Source organism: Caretta caretta, chromosome 3, assembly GCF_965140235.1.
Source record: "Caretta caretta isolate rCarCar2 chromosome 3, rCarCar1.hap1, whole genome shotgun sequence".
Lineage (NCBI taxonomy): Eukaryota > Metazoa > Chordata > Testudines > Cheloniidae > Caretta > Caretta caretta.
The window spans coordinates 13,343,597-13,362,163 of record NC_134208.1 but is presented as its reverse complement, the minus strand read 5'-3'; the positions used below and the strand labels follow the sequence as shown (position 1 = coordinate 13,362,163).

Here is an 18,567-nt window from a genome sequence, read left to right as displayed (position 1 = left end):
TGGGGGGGGTCTCAGGTTGGGGGTGATAGACTTGAGACACCCTAAAGGGGGCCTGGTGTCCAGAAGGTGAGTGTTCGGAACTCTCAGAAAACAGAGGCACGCAAACTCTATAGTCACTTTTGCAACTCTTGGCTTACATCATTGAACACTCCCCCCGCCCATGTGAAGAGTTCATTCAGGATTCATGGGAAGAGAAAGACCTGACTACATTTGGCATTCAGCAATCCTGCTTAGCAGTCATCCCAATGAGTCATTTACAGGCTATTGGTGGTACTGCATTCACATGAAGGCCAGGTAGTATTCATCTCTGAGAAAATAATAATAATAATAATAATTAATACCAGGATCAAGCTCCAGATAGAAAGAAAACTGGTATCTATCTATCAGGTTTGAGTTCTGTATCCAACTTCAATACCAATTGTCTGTGGTGCTTTGTTTGAGTCTTTCATTGACTTCAGTAGGCTTTGGGCCAGGCCCTCAGCCTCCTTGCACTCTAGTTCATTTATGTGTAAAATGACTATAGTACATTTTCCTAGCATGTGTGTGGTTGGGGGAAGGTGGGATGAGAGGGGCAGCTGCCTGTCTTAACGCATGTCAGACACCTTGGAAGTCTCAGGCTGTGTACAAAGTGTTAATCAAAGTGAAGTGAAGTGACTCTGACTACTCTGGGCTCTCTCTCTTTCCTTCTCTTTGCTACCCTTGCAGGCAACTTTGTAAAGAATTCACAGATCTCTTGGCCCAGGACAGGACGCCGATTGGCAACAGCAGGCCCAGCCCTATTTTGGAACCAGGCATTCAGAGCTGCTTGACTCACTTCAGCCTCATCACCCATGGCTTTGGGGCCCCAGCTATCTGTGCTGCCCTCACAGCCCTCCAAAACTACCTGACTGAAGCTCTCAAAGGCATGGACAAGATGTTCTTGAACAACAACACTGCTAACAGGCACACATCTGGGGAAGGACCAGGTAGTAAAACTGGAGACAAGGAAGAGAAACACAGAAAATGAAAAAAGGAGAAAAATAAATAAATTAAAAAAAAAAGAGAGAGAATCTTTTAAAACAAAACAGTTTTAATTTTAGCTTTAAAAATATTGGATTGGGATTTGGAAGAATTATATTAGGTAGGACAAAAATAATAATAAAAAGAAAGACAATAACTTAAGATCAGAGGCGCACAATGGAGCAAGAACAGTGGCTTAATGTCTCTTACACGGAACATTTGAAGACAACCACCAGGATTTTTCCACTTCTGTTCTCACCTTTTTTTAAAATGATTTTTTGAAGGGGGGGGGAAATAAAATAATAATAATAAAAGGAAGAAATGAATAACTTATTGGAAGAAATCCGAGAAACACTTTGGTGTCCGTGCTTTGGTTCTTGTTTGGGCTCAGATGTACAGTCTATCTTATTTTTTAAATCAAACAATGTCCTGTGTCTACACTTGGGAAAACAAACAAACAAAAAATCTTCCAATAATATTATCTGGGACATTTCCACTCCTAGCATCACCACCCCTCACTCCCAACCCTGCCCTCATTTTATCTTGCTCCGGATCTATCTAGACTAGAAAAGGGGCTGGTTTGGGTAGCAAAGGCTACAATATGACTTGCTAATAGAATTGTAAATGTATTAAACTGTTTCTACATTAATTACAGTGTCTACATTAATTACAGTACATTGGGTGTTTCAAGTCATGTTAGCTCAGTCCAGTTAATTAACTCAATTTTGAAAAGGCACCCTCTTTTCCTGGTCTAGACAGACTCTCTGCTTAGATTACCAGCGTTTACAGCTAGATATGTATAATTTGGTATTTAGCATTGATGACAAAACTGCATTGGCTCTTAGGGTGCAAAATTTGAAAATAAGGTCCAGTAAGAGGTTAATGCTGTTTAAAACTCATAATCTTATATTTAAGGTATCCTAATTTCCTCTAAAGGGTTTATATTCCCAACAATGCTAATGTCTCTATATTTAATTTGTTCTAATAGTGTGGGTGTATTGAGAGAGATCTAGCAAAAAAAAAAAAATTTAAAAAAAGAAGTGCTAGTAACAAAAATTGAGTATGTAATTCCTTCTCAGGAGTATGCACTATTTTATTTTCTTCTGTTTCCCAAAGCTTTGCCCGCTTGGCTTATGAGCTTCTTCAAAGAGGACTAGAGCTCCCTACACAATATATCAGGTACAGAGAAAAATAATCCACAATTCTAATACTTTTTGTCTTCTTAAATCAAAGCCAGTGGTTTCAGAATTCTGCAGGTGTCCTTCTTTAAAGAAGCTCAAAGGGAATAATTGAAACCAGATTAAAAATAACTGAAATCGAGATGTAATATTGAGAAGAAGGATACCGTTTTGTCGAAGGGTTGTTGCAAACACTTGTTTGGGCATTAGTGTTTGATACACAGAGTGAAAGGAGTTGCTAAATGCAATGGTGTGGGTGCTTGCTAGGGGAGGGGTGGGATTTCAGGCGAATGCCCTAAATGACTATCTCACTCTGAGGAAATCTATTTCTCTCTAGAAAGTTATTAAGATGTTTCTTTTTTCAGAGTAGCAGCCGTGTTAGTCTGTATCTGCAAAAAGAAAAGGAGGACTTGTGGCACCTTAGAGACTAACAAATGTATCTGAGCATCAGCTTTCCTGAGCTACATGTATCCTATGAAGTGAGCTGTAGCTCACGAAAGCTGATGCTCAAATAAATTTGTTAGTCTCTAAGGTGCCACAAGTCCTCCTTTTCTTTAAGATGTTTCTGTGACTCTTGTTTTAGAACAAATTCAGCAGGAGGAAAAAATAACACCGATGTTGTGGGTTTTTTGTTTTTTTGTTTTGCAGTAATTGGGTGCATTACGTGATGGTTTATGACTAATATACATTTTAAAGACATGCCCTTCTATGGCATATATGGAAAATAATACCTATGCTTAAGGAGATGAATTTCAGCTTGGATTGTTCAGTCTTGGAGAATTGTATTTATTCGGTGGGGTAGAGAGATTAATGCATTAAGGAATCCTTTCACTGGGTGAAATCCTGGCTCCATTCAAATTAGTGGCAAAGCTCCCATTGACTTCAGTGGGGCCAGGATTTCACCCTCTGTTTCAACTTGAGATCAGATGCTGAATTCATTGAGTCTCAGGCAGGTCTGAAATCCCAAAGAGACGAAGGTCAACCCTCTGGACGTGGTCTTTGTTTTCTAAATAACTGCAAGGGAGGAAATGAATTTCGTGTAAAACTATTGCCCCTTTCTCCATTTCCCCAACAATTATTTCTTAAAACAAATCAAAGACCACGCCTTTCGCTTCCCAGCCCCATCCTCATTTGCTTGGCTACCAATACCAGACTTCGGAAATACTTACATTTGAGATCCTCTTTGGCTTTCCTACCCTTGCTACTGTTAATATAGAGGATTATCTTCAAGAGAAGAAATTTACCTTGCGTTTCAAACCAGCGACTTGAGCATGCATAAAACAAATCCCACTGACCTTAATTTACAGGATATCCCCATTCCAGCCAATGGGAATATTAACCCTGTAAAATTTAGCCTTAAATAAATCCTAATTTAAATCTCAGCCGACAAACATTATTATCCCCATTCTACAGAAGGGGTAAACGGAGGCTCAGAAAAGTTAAATGTCTTGTCCAAAGGCTCTCAGCAAATCAGAGACAGGATTAGAATCTAGGAGTTTCCAGCTATGGCTGAGAGGCAGAGGCAGGTCACTGCGATCTTTGGTTCTGATTGTTTACACAGCATCTGAACAGCTGGGGCCAAATCCTTCCCAGTAGTTCCCTTGATTTCACCTGTAAGAGAAGTCAGCGTGCTTTAGCCTATGGACATCATAATTCAGCCTCCTTACAAGACCGCCTACTCGCCACTTCTGTGATGTGGGGGGAAACACTTGAGTGGAAATTAATCCCAATAATATTTCTTTCAAGGCATGTCTCTCTTTTCTGTCAGTTAGAGACAAGTGTGTTTCTGGAAACCAGTCACCAACTATTGCATGCAGCAGAAGCTGGTCCACGTAAAGAGCATTTGCAATGTGCCAGACAGGCATAGCTAAAAACTCTCCAACGCGCAGCAGCAGAAGTGGGTTTATTGAACACAAAAGGCGTTGTTGTACTGAACAAATGGCTACTATTGCTTAATATTTATGAAATGGCTCCCAGAAGCCCCAAACACCACCAGGTCCCAATCTGCACAAATAGATATAAAGATATAAAGTTCCTGCCCCAAGGAGTCTACAGTTCAGCTTCTCTATCTTGTAGTATATCTGAAAAGTGTATGCCATTTGCAATTAATCTCGGAGCAGATACATTATAAACACACTATAAGAGCCCGATCTCGCTTTCGCTGAAATCAATGGTAAAACTCCCTTTGAGTTTGGTGGGAGCAGGATCAGTCCCGTAAGATTTGATCCAAACCCAGTGAAGGCAACAGGAGTTTAATTCAACAGATTTAAACATCTCGATGGGGTAGAAAGAGCCTGCAACAACCTGCTCTCTCTTTTCTCGGGCAAACAACCCATTGATTTCAGTGGAATATTTCCCCGCCCCCTCATCCCAGTAATGAGAGAAAGCTCGTGGACATTTCTAAATTGCAAAAACATGGCATGGGTTTAAAACCTAATTGATTTCCCATAATCTAATATTTGGCAACTGGTAGCAGGCGTCCATTACTGATTATTATAACTTTGTTGAACAATCTATCCCTCTAAACACATAATTCAGCCTCCTGCTCTCAAAATATCACGAAAGTATAACTTAATTGCAAGGCATTACCCAGTCTTTTTGCACTTCCCCAGACTAGGCACCTTTGACGTTTATCTGATAATTGAGTTATTAAAAGATTTGGTTTCCTCGGGATCATAAATCAATAAACAGGAGGAGTAACATGGCAGCTTTGCTTTTAACTCAAGGGCAACGTTTAAGGAGAGACCTTGAAAAGTTTGTTTTCAAACCAAACAGGTGGGTTACTGTAAATTTAATTTCACCCTTAAACAATTTGTTTAATATATATACATGTGTATCCCAGGTTGAGCAACTCAGCTCCTGTGCTGTCTGCAGCTTTTCTGATAAGCCACTTTGTTATTAACACGAGATAGAAAAGAATCCAGAGTCTAGTTTATGTCACATAGATCATTTCTAGGGACCCCCTAAGGATGGGGAGAAAACCTGGGTATTTAATTAATATTGGGCCATATCATGTCACCAAAAGTCTCTATTGAACCCAAAGCTGATAGCGCAATAGGGTCCATGACCAGAGATTAGTCAGGCAATTAAATGTACCTGTGTATCTATATAATTACCGTCTTGTAGCTTGAACAAGTTCTATAACAAATACCTTGAGCTTGTTTTTTTTTTTTTAGTTCTGAAGCCCTGAAATATGCCCACCAATTTGAAAACGACAGAGCTGTTAAGATTAAAAGTTACCCTGCTAATGTTTTCTGAAAAGCTTTTCTTAGATTTTTGTTTTGCACCATTTTAATCTTTTGTTAATTGGGGAAAAAAACAACTAGCTTACTTCGATCCAGTAATGCGCCTTTCAGGTCCTGAAGATCGCCAGAGCTACTGGAAAAGTAGTTTTCTGTTATCCAACAATATACCCCTTTTGACTTAAAGGAGACTAATTTTTTTTCTATTTCCTTATACCAATCTAAAAGAAAACATTTTAAAAAATACATTTTAGAAATATCTGACAGTACAAAAGAGCCTATCTCTCATAACCCCTTGTGTGCCAAAGTATGTCTACGTGTTATTATAATAATAATAATTAATAATAAAACCCACAAACAAAAATAGCTATAAAAATGAACATAAAAACTGAAAAAGTGGGAAGTGATACCACCACCCTTTTTATGCCAAAATTGATGCCTTTTTGGATCACCTTGAATAGTGAGAAATATCAGCTGAGCGACTCTTCCTAAAAAGAAATGCGGAGAGGCATTCAATGTTAAGTTTGTACATATTTATTTATGCTTAATTTAACGGGAATGTGTAAATATGGCGAGCAAGTAGTTTTGAGTTATTTATCTGTGAATCTATACCTCTGTGAATGGGTGGGGGGATTTAAAAACAAAAAAAGAAAAAAAGAAAAAAGAGAAAAAAAAGAAAGAAAAAAAACCGCTTGACACTAGATAGTATCCTATCTGAATTTTTTTTTCTGTTCTTTATAGACAAGCTGTTATGGTAATGGGTAGAAATTGGTTTCTTGTCCAGTGATGACCTGATTTACATAAATAATAAGAAGAATAAAAATTGTTGTGTTTTGTTGTATTTTCCTCTTCAGTTTTTTTGAATGTTGGTGCTGCTTCAGTTCTGCAGACGGATTTACTTATAACGCCAAGAAGTCTTTATTTTCCCAATCTGGGCTTTGGGAAAATTAGGATATGTCTCTACATTTAAAAAAAAAATTACAATAAATATTGCTTCTCAGAAATGTTGGCATTTTATTTCTGTCTGATTCAGAGGTGTCTATAATTTTGCCATCCTTTCCTCCTCTTTCTAAACAGACATAATAAACCTCATGCCATGTGAACGTGATCTTTTGTTTAATTTTGCCTGTACTAGCTAGATTAGTGATACATCTTCTCAGATCCAAGTAGGAGCTAGTAAAACAAAGTCCTCTGTATTATTATAACAGGAAACATTTTGTCCGAGATCCCCACTGCTGTATCACTGTACCCATCCCAGTTATATGTGTGGGGATCGATGGATAGATATTTCTGCTCTATTTGTATGTTCAATGGATCAAGCTTGGTGTTGATATTTACAAGGTAGGATTAGCTTCACCCTCCTTTTGTATAACTGCAGCACCAGGAATGAGATCATAGCAAAAAGAATTCCCAAGCAGCCCTTTTTTTGTGCTGGAAGTGACACTTATAAGGAACATAGGGACAGATCCTGATTTCATTTGCACCAATATAAATCTGGAGTGACACTGGAATGACTCCGGATTTAAACTGAGGGTAAATGTTTTAAATGAGATCAGAACACTGTTCAATGCAAATTAGAAATGGGAAAACTACCAGTTTAGCCCCTGCCAATGCCATTAGCCTTTGTCCGGACCCTCCCCTCTTAGAACTAATATAGGCATGTGTTTAGACAAATATGGAACATTGAGGGTCCAAGAAATCTGGATAATTAGTGGCTTATCTGTCCCAGCTTAGACTGAATGCACATCCTAGCTGGTTTTATTTTCCTGTTTGTGAAAGGCAGGGGGATGTCAGGGGTTGGTTGGAAGTTTTTTGCTTTACATTTCTATAGAGCAACACAACCAACACAAATTCCCACCCATTTGACTCCACGAATAGAAATAATTTATTACACAAGATAAGAAAAAAATCCAAGTCTGTTTTATGAAAAAGAATTCTAGGCGCCGTTTGCAGCAGCCAGACAAGGGCTGGAGTCAATTGTGACCTACTTTCGCCTCTATGGGAAAGGCTCATCCGTATTATAAAAATGCGCACATAGCAAGTATTTTGAAGATCCATGTACAGTGGGTGAAGCAATATAGCCCCAAACTAAAGCTGGAAAGAAAACACAAGGGGAACAGCGACTCTGAGAGTCTTAATCCTGGCAATTAACGCCACTGTAGGCGGGCCGGGACCCATCTACTGCTTGCAATGGTTAATAAAAACAACCACAAAATCTATTAAAAACCATCTAGAGGGTTTTCTCCAGCCCTGGACAGGAAGAGGATTAATGATTTTCCGTGGAATTGCTCAGATAAAGTTAGACACGTTTATTTCCAAAGCGTTTTCTATTGCCCATATGTTTTGCATGAAATATTCAAAACAGCGCTAGCAGGCCCACGGTGGCAGGCCCACGAAAGGTGGGAGGATGCGAGGGGAGAGGACCAGGACGTTTCTCTGTTACCCTGCAACAATGACGTAACAAGTCTTTGGTAACGAACCAGGATAACTCACCATCCCTTTGGCTTGATTCTACCTGCCGTTAAAACACCCTAACAGGGGGCTGGGAAGTTTCCCAGGATATCAATGACAGACGGGCGTTTGCACTGAAACGACAGGATCGGGCTCTGTAACGTTGCTGTAATCGCAGTTTCATTAAGATTTATCATGATTAATTAATGAATTAGTTAGTTAAGTAAATTCGGGACGTGTTCTGGAAATGCAATAGCGCGAAGCAAAACAATCCTAGGGATCAGTCCTGCTCTCATCGCGCTTCTTCCAGGGGCTTCAATCCATCCGGATCAGGCCCCGGATATCTATCTATCTATCTATCTATCTATCCCTATCAACTAAGATTAAAAATACACACCACCACCATTAAAGTGTCGCTGTAAAACTTCCTACCACGCTGTTCTTTTATAATCTGCTCTCTCAGTCATGGCCGGGGAGGCCCTTTTCCTTTTTCTGTCTAGCCTCACTCTCTGTTCTAAACTCTTGCTAGCTCTATTTTCTATTACACAACTTCACATTGATTTATAGAGTCGTAAACATCAGTTTTGTCTTTCATACCTTTGGGGTGAACTCCTTTTTGGCCCACCTAAACAGAGTGCCCCACATTTATACCAGATCTCATAAATATCATCTCCGCTGTCCCTGTGATGAAAGTAGTCAAACGTCTGTCCAGTCTACAAATCTATTCATTGAACTCTCTCTCTCTGTCTCTCTCTCATTAACAGAGAGAGAGAGAGAGAGAGAGAGAGATGGATACATATGTGTAGAATTCAGGACATTTCAGACCACATTGTTTCAAATAAATACACTTTCTTTGTTGTTCCTCCTCCAAATTCTGCATTATACATATGCAAAATCACCCCATCAGAAACAAACAAGCGTCATGAAGAAGTAGAGAAGCAGTTTATTTTGCCCTTCCTTTTGAAACTCTTAGCTTCAGACTTCATTGTTAAAAGGGAAAGTGACTGCAAATATTGCTCTGCCATGTGCAGTAGAGTTTTCTTTATTTACATATGTACCCGAGGCAGAAGCTGCTAAATGTAATGCTGCACTAAGTAAATGATAACACTTCTGACGCCCTTTCATGTCTTCAAATTTCATATGAAACACACACACACACGATTATGGGCCTGTTCCAGCTCCCATTTGAACCAATGGCAAAGTTCCCTTTGATTTCGATGGGAGCAGGATGGTCCCTCTATTTGTCAATGTCATCTCTTGAGTGTCACATATAAAATCCTTCTGTTGATCATCAACTAAGGGTGACCATTTCTTAATACGATACGGGCTAAAAACGCAGTAGAAGGCACTCATTACAGAATGGACTTTGTAGTTGCCACTCAGTTTCTCTATAAAATGGCATTGGATGTCATTATTTTTGCTCCCCCAAATTCTCAGAGTGAAGCATTTCACACTTGCACTGATGCGTTTATATTCCCACCAAGAGAGATCAAATAGACACTGTCAACTGTATCCATTAATTTAAAGAAGGGAATTACATTCTTTACAAGACTTGAAAAAGCAACCACGAAAAGTAAATTAAACAACGTCTTATCTGTGGTGTTGAGTGATGTATGAAGGTTTACCTTTGTTGCCTTTCAAAGATAGCAATATGTCGAGTGCACGATTGGGAATCAATTCTGAACTATATTATAATATCATAATTTATTGCTATTATTCTTTATTACTGATATATTTTCAGATACAGGAGCAGACAAATGCCCAATATAAGGGGACACTTAATCTAGTGTCTGAGTGTTTTGATATTTCCATATGAGTGTACATCAAAGTCAGGTATTCAGACTGACAAAGAGCATCAGTTACTTTCGCAGTTGTATTTGGAAGTATTGCCTCGGTTAAAATTATAGCATGAGTACAGTGTGTGTTTGTGTGTGCGTGTGTCGGGGGGAGGGGGTGTTTTACAGGAGGGAGTGCGAGTTTTACAGGAGCAAGGACTGTCGTTCCGGGTTCAAAATAGGCTAAAAGCAGAGAGCAACAATTAGGATGAGAATCGTCATTGATCTCGCTTTGACTCGGATGTTTCTGTTTGATTCCAGAGTTCGTTCCGTTTAGGTGGTGGGAAAGGAGCATGCCCAGCTGTGTATTAAAGATGGTAGAATAATGATACAATGGCTAATTATAATGGAAGTGGGGGAGGGGGGAAACAAATTGCCTGATAAAACAAAGCTAACTTTTAGCAAAGGGTGCCCGGCCCACGTCCTTCATGTAAATAGGCTGGTTTAACATCAGTTTACTATTTATAATTGGAACCATATAAGTAAGAGGAAAAAAGAGAAATGCTCTAAAATGATTATTTATGTATTATAAACATTGACTTTTGATTATGCAATTTTTCAGACCATTTTTGGTGCATGATGTGCGTAGTCATAATAAACAGATTTTAAATTGCTTGTGACATTATCTAGCTAGCTAATGTGCATGTATATTTATATACGAACGTATATACTCAAACATATAAATGGAGGGAAACTCAGATTGGTCCAGCCAAATTAATTCACACCCCTTTGGTTATACAAAACCCAAGTATTCAAGTGAAGTCTTCAGGTTCTATCCCTTCTCTGGTGTTTGTGGGCAGATGGAATGTGCCGCCCTCTCTTTTAAGTTTTGAAAGTTTGTTTAGCCCTTAACTTTCCGGGATACCCTCCCAGCGACATCAGACACCCTAAACGAAACAAGCACCGACCTCTAGGCTGTATGTTGTAAGCACCGCTCCTCTCCCCCCCCCCCCCCCCGCCTCACCCCGCAGCCGCCCGTAGCGTATGGAAATCAGGATTTGCTTCCAAAGTTTGGAGATTAGAAGAATAACAAAGGCTGGGGTCGGGTTGCTCGACCTCCCCTTCTGTTTGAAATATGTTCTAATGATTTCGGGGAAGTAACAGTCCCGATCTCTGCTAGGGCGTAATTCTAACGCCATTTATGTGTGATAAGGGGATGCTTTTTCTGTAGCGAGAGATAAGTAATGGTTCCGTGGGTCTGTGTATCTACGTGTATTATTGACCTGTGGGGAGTATTTTACTGCTACTTGTCTTTTCCAGAGCAGAAAATGAAGTCTAGAGAGTTATTTTCTCACTTCTGGGTTAGTCTCTTTCTTTCTGTTTATACCAAATAGGTGGCCACCTTCCATGCGTTTTGCTAGAGTCATTCTTAGTTTCCTTCATGTGCCCGCGGTCCTTGAACATCTATGGGATGCCATAATCTGCGGTACAATCTTTGAGCCAGGTGCTCTCCCACTCAGCTGGAAGCTGAGGGGGGGGGGAATAGGCTATAACAGTGCTATTCAATAAGAGAGTTCTTGTCTAACGCAAACTCACATCTGTGTCACTGTACAGTACATCCCTTCAGTATTGCAGTTAGGATTTGGGATTTTGTATCCAGCAACTTCAATCTGGAGGGGAGGGACAACGTATTCTGTGGCCATGGGGTGGGGTAGGTATTTTTTTTGCTATAGAAAACGTGTAGCCAATCAGTGAAACGTGTCCATTGGGCCCGATCCTACACCCAGTGCAGTGAATGCCAAAGCTGCCGCTGTCTCCAGTGATGGCCCTGTTTGGATACAGGGAATCGCCTTTTAGAGTGAAAGCCCCAAGGGATCTGCACACACTGCCATTGCGGGGGACAGGGCAGCTCTGCTTCTAGCAAAGTTGCTGTTTGAAACAAATGGGTTTGCTCTAAGGAGGGCTCTAATTTCCGCCCTCCCTCTGTATCTAGCTGTCTAGAATCACAGAATGTCAGGGTTGGAAGGAGGTCAGCTCGTCCAACCCCCTGCTCAAAGCAGGACCAATCCCCAGCTAAATCAGGACCAATCCCCAACTAAATCAGTGTCATCTAGCTCCGGCTCTTTCCTACCCTTAGCCATCTTTTTAAACTCTCCCACTGTTTGACGTTCAGAATCATATTTGCAAATCGCTCCTTATATACATTATTTAGCAAGGTGATAACTAGGTTGTCCTGCCCGCTTCCCTCCCCATTTCCCTTTCCATACCCCCCACCCCCCAACCCCCCAGCATTCTGTCAAGCAATAGGCTGTAAAATAGTTACCCAGACCAGCAGACAGGCAAGTGCCGTTTGAGAGTAATTTCTGCCCCGAGCGTTTCGCCAGGGGCCAAGCAAGCGTGCTCTCTAACTGATCAACCTGGATATTTCATTATTCATTAATTTACTGTTTAACCAAATCCCACTCATTATCAGAGGCAACGCTTGGCGGAGCCCAGTGAACAGTAGCAGTTGGTGTCAGGCGTGGAGAATTGGCCCATTTGATCCTGGGCTGTTTTATTATTCAACACCACTGGCTGAGAAAAAGGCCCATGAATAATAAAGAGCCAAAGCGTGTTTGAACTGAGAAGCATGACACAGCCTTACAAAACAGCAGTTAGAAAATTAAAGGCGAGGTGGCCCAGGCTTTGTTTTTTTTTTATTCTGGCTGTGGACCCAGACATTTAGAGCCTACATTGTTTTATAATAAAATACAATAAGAACAGCAACAATAATAAATGATTATTACCAACAATAACATACATTATCCTGATCTCACTAGTGTGTTCCCTTCTGATTCCAATTTTGCCTCGCTGGCACACCTAGGACTTCGATTTTGGGTCGTGATCCTACAACCACATATACACCAGCAGACCCCAGCAGTTTCATAGGATTAGGCTAAGCCCAGGTTTTCAAAAGTTGCTAGAGAATGGGGGTGCTTCCATTTTGAGGGTGGCCAACTCCTGATAGCTGACGGGGGGCCGGACTTTGAATGGTTGGACACTTTGCACTTCTGAAAACAAAAACAAAAACAAAAACCAGGCTCCTTTCAGATGTCTGATACATGGGATTCCCCAACATGGAGGCACTAAACATCACTAGTCACTTTTGAAAATTTAGATGGAAAGGGTTTCTTGCATAAGAAAGGGTTACAAGGTCAAAGAGAAAAGGAGGACTTGTGGCACCTTAGAGACTAACAAATTTATTTGAGCATAAGCTTTCGTTAGCTATGGCTCACTTCATCGGATGAGTTTTGTCTGAAGCCAGAATGCTGGAGCGGGTGATTTAATACTTGCAACTGAAATATTCACAAGAGCAAGCCTGGAATAACCACAACAAAAACAAGTAACCAACACAAACCACCCCAAAGCCGTTTAAAATAGAAGAATATCAAGTTTTGTGATGAGGATACTCAAATATTCCCTTTGGTCATTCTACAATAATGACTCTCTTTGGTCCTTCTACACTGGTATAATTCCACTGAAATCAACAAGGTAACAGCAGGGTGAATCTGGCTCTCTTTCTGCTGACCCCTGCTGTTGACTTTGCTAGGCACACCACTCCTGGCCCTTCCCCCTTGTGATATATCACTTTTGGCTCCAGCACTGGTTGAAGGTCCTGGCTGGGATGTAGGAGGAGAGGATCTTTCACTACTCCTCTTGCCCCTCCTCCATGCATAGAGCAGGGATTCAGGAGGTAGGATGATTGGCTGTGGAGTGGTAATTGCAGGAACCAGTGTATGTTATCATCACATATTAGTCCTGGTCAGGATCAACAAAGACATCCTAACTGATTTAGGTTTGGTTGATTTGGCTCAATTGGCTATTTAATAAAACAGTGGCTAATTTTACCCCGCACCACATGTCTCTCTTTATTTGTGGCCTGGCATCCAGTAAAGGCATCTCTGAATAGGCCATGTGTCTCCTATTGTGGCAACAGGCATATAGTCATAGACTGGGCCAAATCCTACAGTCTATTCTCAAGCAGAACTACTATGAATTTCAATAGGATTTCTATTTGAATAAGGACTGATGGATCCAGCCCACTGCAAGGAACAAGTTGTAGAAATATTCTAAATTTAGAAATATAAAATAATAAATATCACTGCAGCAAAAGTTGTTTGGGTAAAAGTAGCATTTTATTTTTTTCCCGATGCTACTTGACAGAGATCAGAGGGTCCATTTGAATAAGCAACTGGAAGTTTGTCTATTTATCCAGAGCTTTGCTTATCTCTCTGAATCAAAATTTGTGTAGAAATCTCTCAAGAGCAGGAAGTCTTGCCAGATTTCAGGGGCTTCTACTTCCAGTGTGGAAGCTGGAAGGGCAAAGGAACAGGAAAACTGGGGGTGGAAGGAGCTTAAAGAACTGCAAAAAGAATATAAATAAATAAACAAATAAATAAATGGTTCAGATCAAACTTAATTCTAAGCAGGGGTGAAAATTCAATGGTGTGTTTGTGCATAGCTCCTATTTTTCTGATTTGGTTCATTCTATTCATAATATTCAATATCACTGTGCAGGTTCATGGATTTCAATGTCATCAGTGCAGATATCCCTTCCTCTGACTTTTGGCCTAGACCGTAATCAGGTCTAATGTCCCAGAGATCAGCCTGCTGGTGTTGAATTTTGCCAGAAAAAGTTTTGTAGGACCAGGACAAATTGCCATTGAAATTAACAGAAGCTATCTGGGCCCAAGGCCTTCCAACAGCAAAATTGTGGGCTCAACAAAGGGAAGAGATAGTCTCTTGGATAGTCTTATGGTTATGATCAAGGTGCTGGACTGGGACTAAGAAGATCAGGATTCAATCCCCCCCTCCACCACAAACCTCCCGTGTGATTTGGGGCAAATCATGCTCTCTCTGTGGCCAGGTTCCTCATCTATGAAATGGGAAAAACAATACTTCTTTTCCCCAAAGGCATATTGTGCTCAAGAACTCATTAATGGTTGTGAGGGGCTCATGCACTGTGTGGTGATAAGGGGCCCTTTCCCCTAACCTTTGTCTGTCTTGTCTCTTTAGTTTGTTAGTTCTTCAGGGAGGGGACTGTCTTACTGTGTTTGTATAGCACCTAGCATACTGGACCCCTGATCTTGGTTAGTTGCCATCATACTGAAATTATTATTTTATTATAATTAATATTACTAGCAGTATCTAAGTGCTGATAGTAGAATCTAGCAGGATAGGAAGGTAACACACCCCAGGGGGTATTTTGCTGTGAGGGAGGCATTGCCTGGGGACAGTCACCTTCCATGATTACTGGTAACCAATTGTGTTTGCTTTATTTTCTATGTGGTCAAAATGACAGAGGAAGGTCTGGCTTTTCCTGCGTGTTCCTGAATATGACAAGCAGGCATGTGCATCCCAATGAGGGCTATTGACTGTAAGTGGATGTGAACGTGAGGGAAGGATTACACTGTAGGTGCAGAATTGCTGGTTTAATTGAATGTGATTGTAATTAAGTGTGGGTGTAGCATTGGTAATATAACTGAATGGGAGTGTGAGGGTGTGATTTTAATTAGGTGTGGGTGTAGCTTTGTGAGTATAACTGAATGGGAATGTTGGGGAGTGGGTATGTAACTGAATGTGAAAGTGTCTGAGTGAGTATATGTTAATAGCGGTAAGAGGGGATGATTGTAATTGAAGGTGAGAGTGGTATTAAGAGTGAGGCTGAATGTGTATGTGACTGAATAGACATGTGGTGGAAAGATTGTTAAGAATGTGGGTACAGCAATATGACGGTGACAGAGTGACTGTCAATTGATGTCTCTGTAGCTGATGTGTGTGATATGTGTGTGTATAAACATAACCAAAGTTCAACTGTGGTTTTCTGCAATGAAATGTTAGATTGTACAACCCTGATGTTGGTGAGCATAGTAAGACATAGTCTCATTGACTTTAATGGGGGTAGATGTATCAGTAAGTGCTTAGCACCTTGAGAAAAAGTTGCAAAATCAGGCCCAAATTGAACATAGAATCATAGAATCATAGAATATCAGGGTTGGAAGGGACCCCTGAAGGTCATCTAGTCCAACCCCCTGCTCAAAGCAGGACCAATTCCCAGTTAAATCATTCCAGCCAGGGCTTGGTCAAGCCTGACCTTAAAAACCTCTAAGGAAGGAGATTCTACCACCTCCCTAGGTAACGCATTCCAGTGTTTCACCACCCTCTTAGTGAAAAAGTTTTTCCTAATATCCAATCTAAACCTCCCCCACTGCAACTTGAGACCTTTACTCCTCGTTCTGTCATCTGCTACCATTGAGAACAGTCTAGAGCCATCCTCTTTGGAACCCCCTTTCAGGTAGTTGAAAGCAGCTATCAAATCCCCCCTCATTCTTCTCTTCTGCAGGCTAAACAATCCCAGCTCCCTCAGCCTCTCCTCATAAGTCATGTGTTCTAGACCCCTAATAATTTTTGTTGCCCTTCGCTGGACTCTCTCCAATTTATCCACATCCTTCTTGTAGTGTGGGGCCCAAAACTGGACACAGTACTCCAGATGTGGCCTCACCAATGTCGAATAGAGGGGAACGATCACGTCCCTCGATCTGCTGGCTATGCCCCTACTTATACATCCCAAAATGCCATTGGCCTTCTTGGCAACAAGGGCACACTGCTGACTCATATCCAGCTTCTCGTCCACTGTCACCCCTAGGTCCTTTTCCGCAGAACTGCTGCCTAGCCATTCGGTCCCTAGTCTGTAGCTGTGCATTGGGTTCTTCCGTCCTAAGTGCAGGACCCTGCACTTATCCTTATTGAACCTCATCAGATTTCTTTTGGCCCAATCCTCCAATTTGTCTAGGTCCTTCTGTATCCTATCCCTTCCCTCCAGCGTATCTACCACTCCTCCCAGTTTAGTATCATCCGCAAATTTGCTGAGAGTGCAATCCACACCATCCTCCAGATCATTTATGAAGATATTGAACAAAACCGGCCCCAGGACCGACCCTTGGGGCACTCCACTTGATACCGGCTGCCAACTAGACATGGAGCCATTGATCACTACCCGTTGAGCCCGACAATCTAGCCAGCTTTCTACCCACCTTATAGTGCATTCATCCAGCCCATACTTCCTTAACTTGCTGACAAGAATACTGTGGGAGACCGTGTCAAAAGCTTTGCTAAAGTCAAGAAACAATACATCCACTGCTTTCCCTTCATCCACAGAACCAGTAATCTCATCATAAAAGGCGATTAGATTAGTCAGGCATGACCTTCCCTTGGTGAATCCATGCTGGCTGTTCCTGATCACCTTCCTCTCATGCAAGTGCTTCAGGATTGATTCTTTGAGGTGAGAGTGGTATTAGGTATTAACATATATTAGTGAAACCAGTTGTGAGTAGGGTTGGGCTATTCCCCAAATATTGTCTGTTTGCACAAATAAACCACTTACTATACTTTTGCTATGTTCATACTCCCATTGTGTAAGTTTCCCATCAGCATAGACAACACATTTTCTATAGGAATGTTTGTGGAAACAGAAGTTAAAGTGACTGTTACAGGACATTTGTGGCAACTCTTTCAACTCTTAAAAATGAGTACTTGCCCCTGAAACTTGTTAGTAAGGGTACGTCTACACTGCAAGTGAAGGTGTGATAGTAGCATATGGTAGCTTCAATCTAGCTAGCACACATAACAATGGTCATGTAGATATGGTGGTGTGGTCTTCACCATGCACTAGCATCCAGAGTACAAGCCTACTAGGAACCTGGGTAGACACTTTGGTTGCTAACCCTTGCAGAAGCCCATGGTACCATGTCTACAGTAATATCGTTACCCAAATTAGCTAGATTAAAGCTCCCACCTGCCTCTACTGCAACCACACTTTCACTTGCATTGTAGACATACCCTAAAAGTTACAATCATCCAATCAGGGAATAGAAATAGCAACAAATACACTCTGTCTCCAATCAGAACTAACCAGCACAGCTCGAATTTCAAATATCAGATACAATGAACTGCTCCTGGATTATCTCCAGGTGAAGATTTATTCATAGAAGTTATTTGTCAAATGATTTCAAATAATGAATAATCTGTAAGACTTGAAGACCATGCATGATCATAAAAAGAAGGTAAATTAATCAAATAATTCTTTTTTGCTACAAATTATTTGCTCAGCTCTAGTGGTTTGTGTGCCTGAATATTGAGCAATGATCCCATTGTTATTGCCAATACACTGAAGTTTCTTATGTTTTAGAGTTCTTAGTACTGCCTCACACAGAGATGTACATGCATTTCTTTTCATATACCTTAAGGCTTATCTACACTTGGAAATATACCAAAATAACTACTGCAGAAGAGTTATTTTGGTATGACCACCCATGTGGACACTCTTATTCTGGAATTAGAGTGCCTGAATCAGAAATCAGAAATCAGAAAAAAGTCCTTCCTATTCCAGAATAAGAGTATCTTAATGGGGCTTTATGTTGAAGTAAGTACTCCAAATCTGGAATAATGATTCTGGAATAGCTATTTTGGTAAATTTTCAAATGTAGACAAGCCCTTAGAAAGGTAGCGTAGGGGCCCAGGGCAGGAGTCAGGAATTATGGCATCTATTCCCACACCTACTACTAGCCTGCAGAAGCCCTTCATCCCTCAGTTCTTCCATAAATGGGTATAATAATACATACCATCCTTTGTGAATCACTTTGCAGTCTACAGACAAAAAATACTATACAAAAGCTAAATATTATTATAGCTTTACAAGCAGATTTATAAGTATTCAAGACTTTTACACCCTCTCTGAAGTATCCTATTCTGCTTTGATGTAAGACGCATATGAGAATTTCATTTATGACACCTAATACAATACTAAATAGAGGCCCAAGCTGAAAAATACTGATCTGGATCCAGAGTTTGGCATCACCCCCACCTCACACTGCACAAATCTGG

General features: G+C 40.8%; 1 protein-coding gene across 6 annotated transcripts in view; it reads left to right on the top strand.

Moving 5' to 3' along the window:
• The window catches only part of TFAP2B (transcription factor AP-2 beta), a 77,396-nt gene that overhangs the window by 26,574 nt on the left and 32,255 nt on the right, over positions 1-18,567 (top strand). For 3 of the 6 annotated variants that reach the window (XM_048845748.2, XM_048845751.2, XM_048845752.2), the window contains one exon: positions 706-6,423. In XM_048845748.2, the coding sequence (XP_048701705.1) occupies positions 706-1,006 (301 nt within the window). In that variant the 3' untranslated portion in view covers positions 1,007-6,423. Of the gene's footprint in view, positions 1-705; positions 6,424-18,567 lie in introns of those variants that run through there. The other 3 variants (XM_048845750.2, XM_075126355.1, XM_048845749.2) reach the window with 3 other exon arrangements.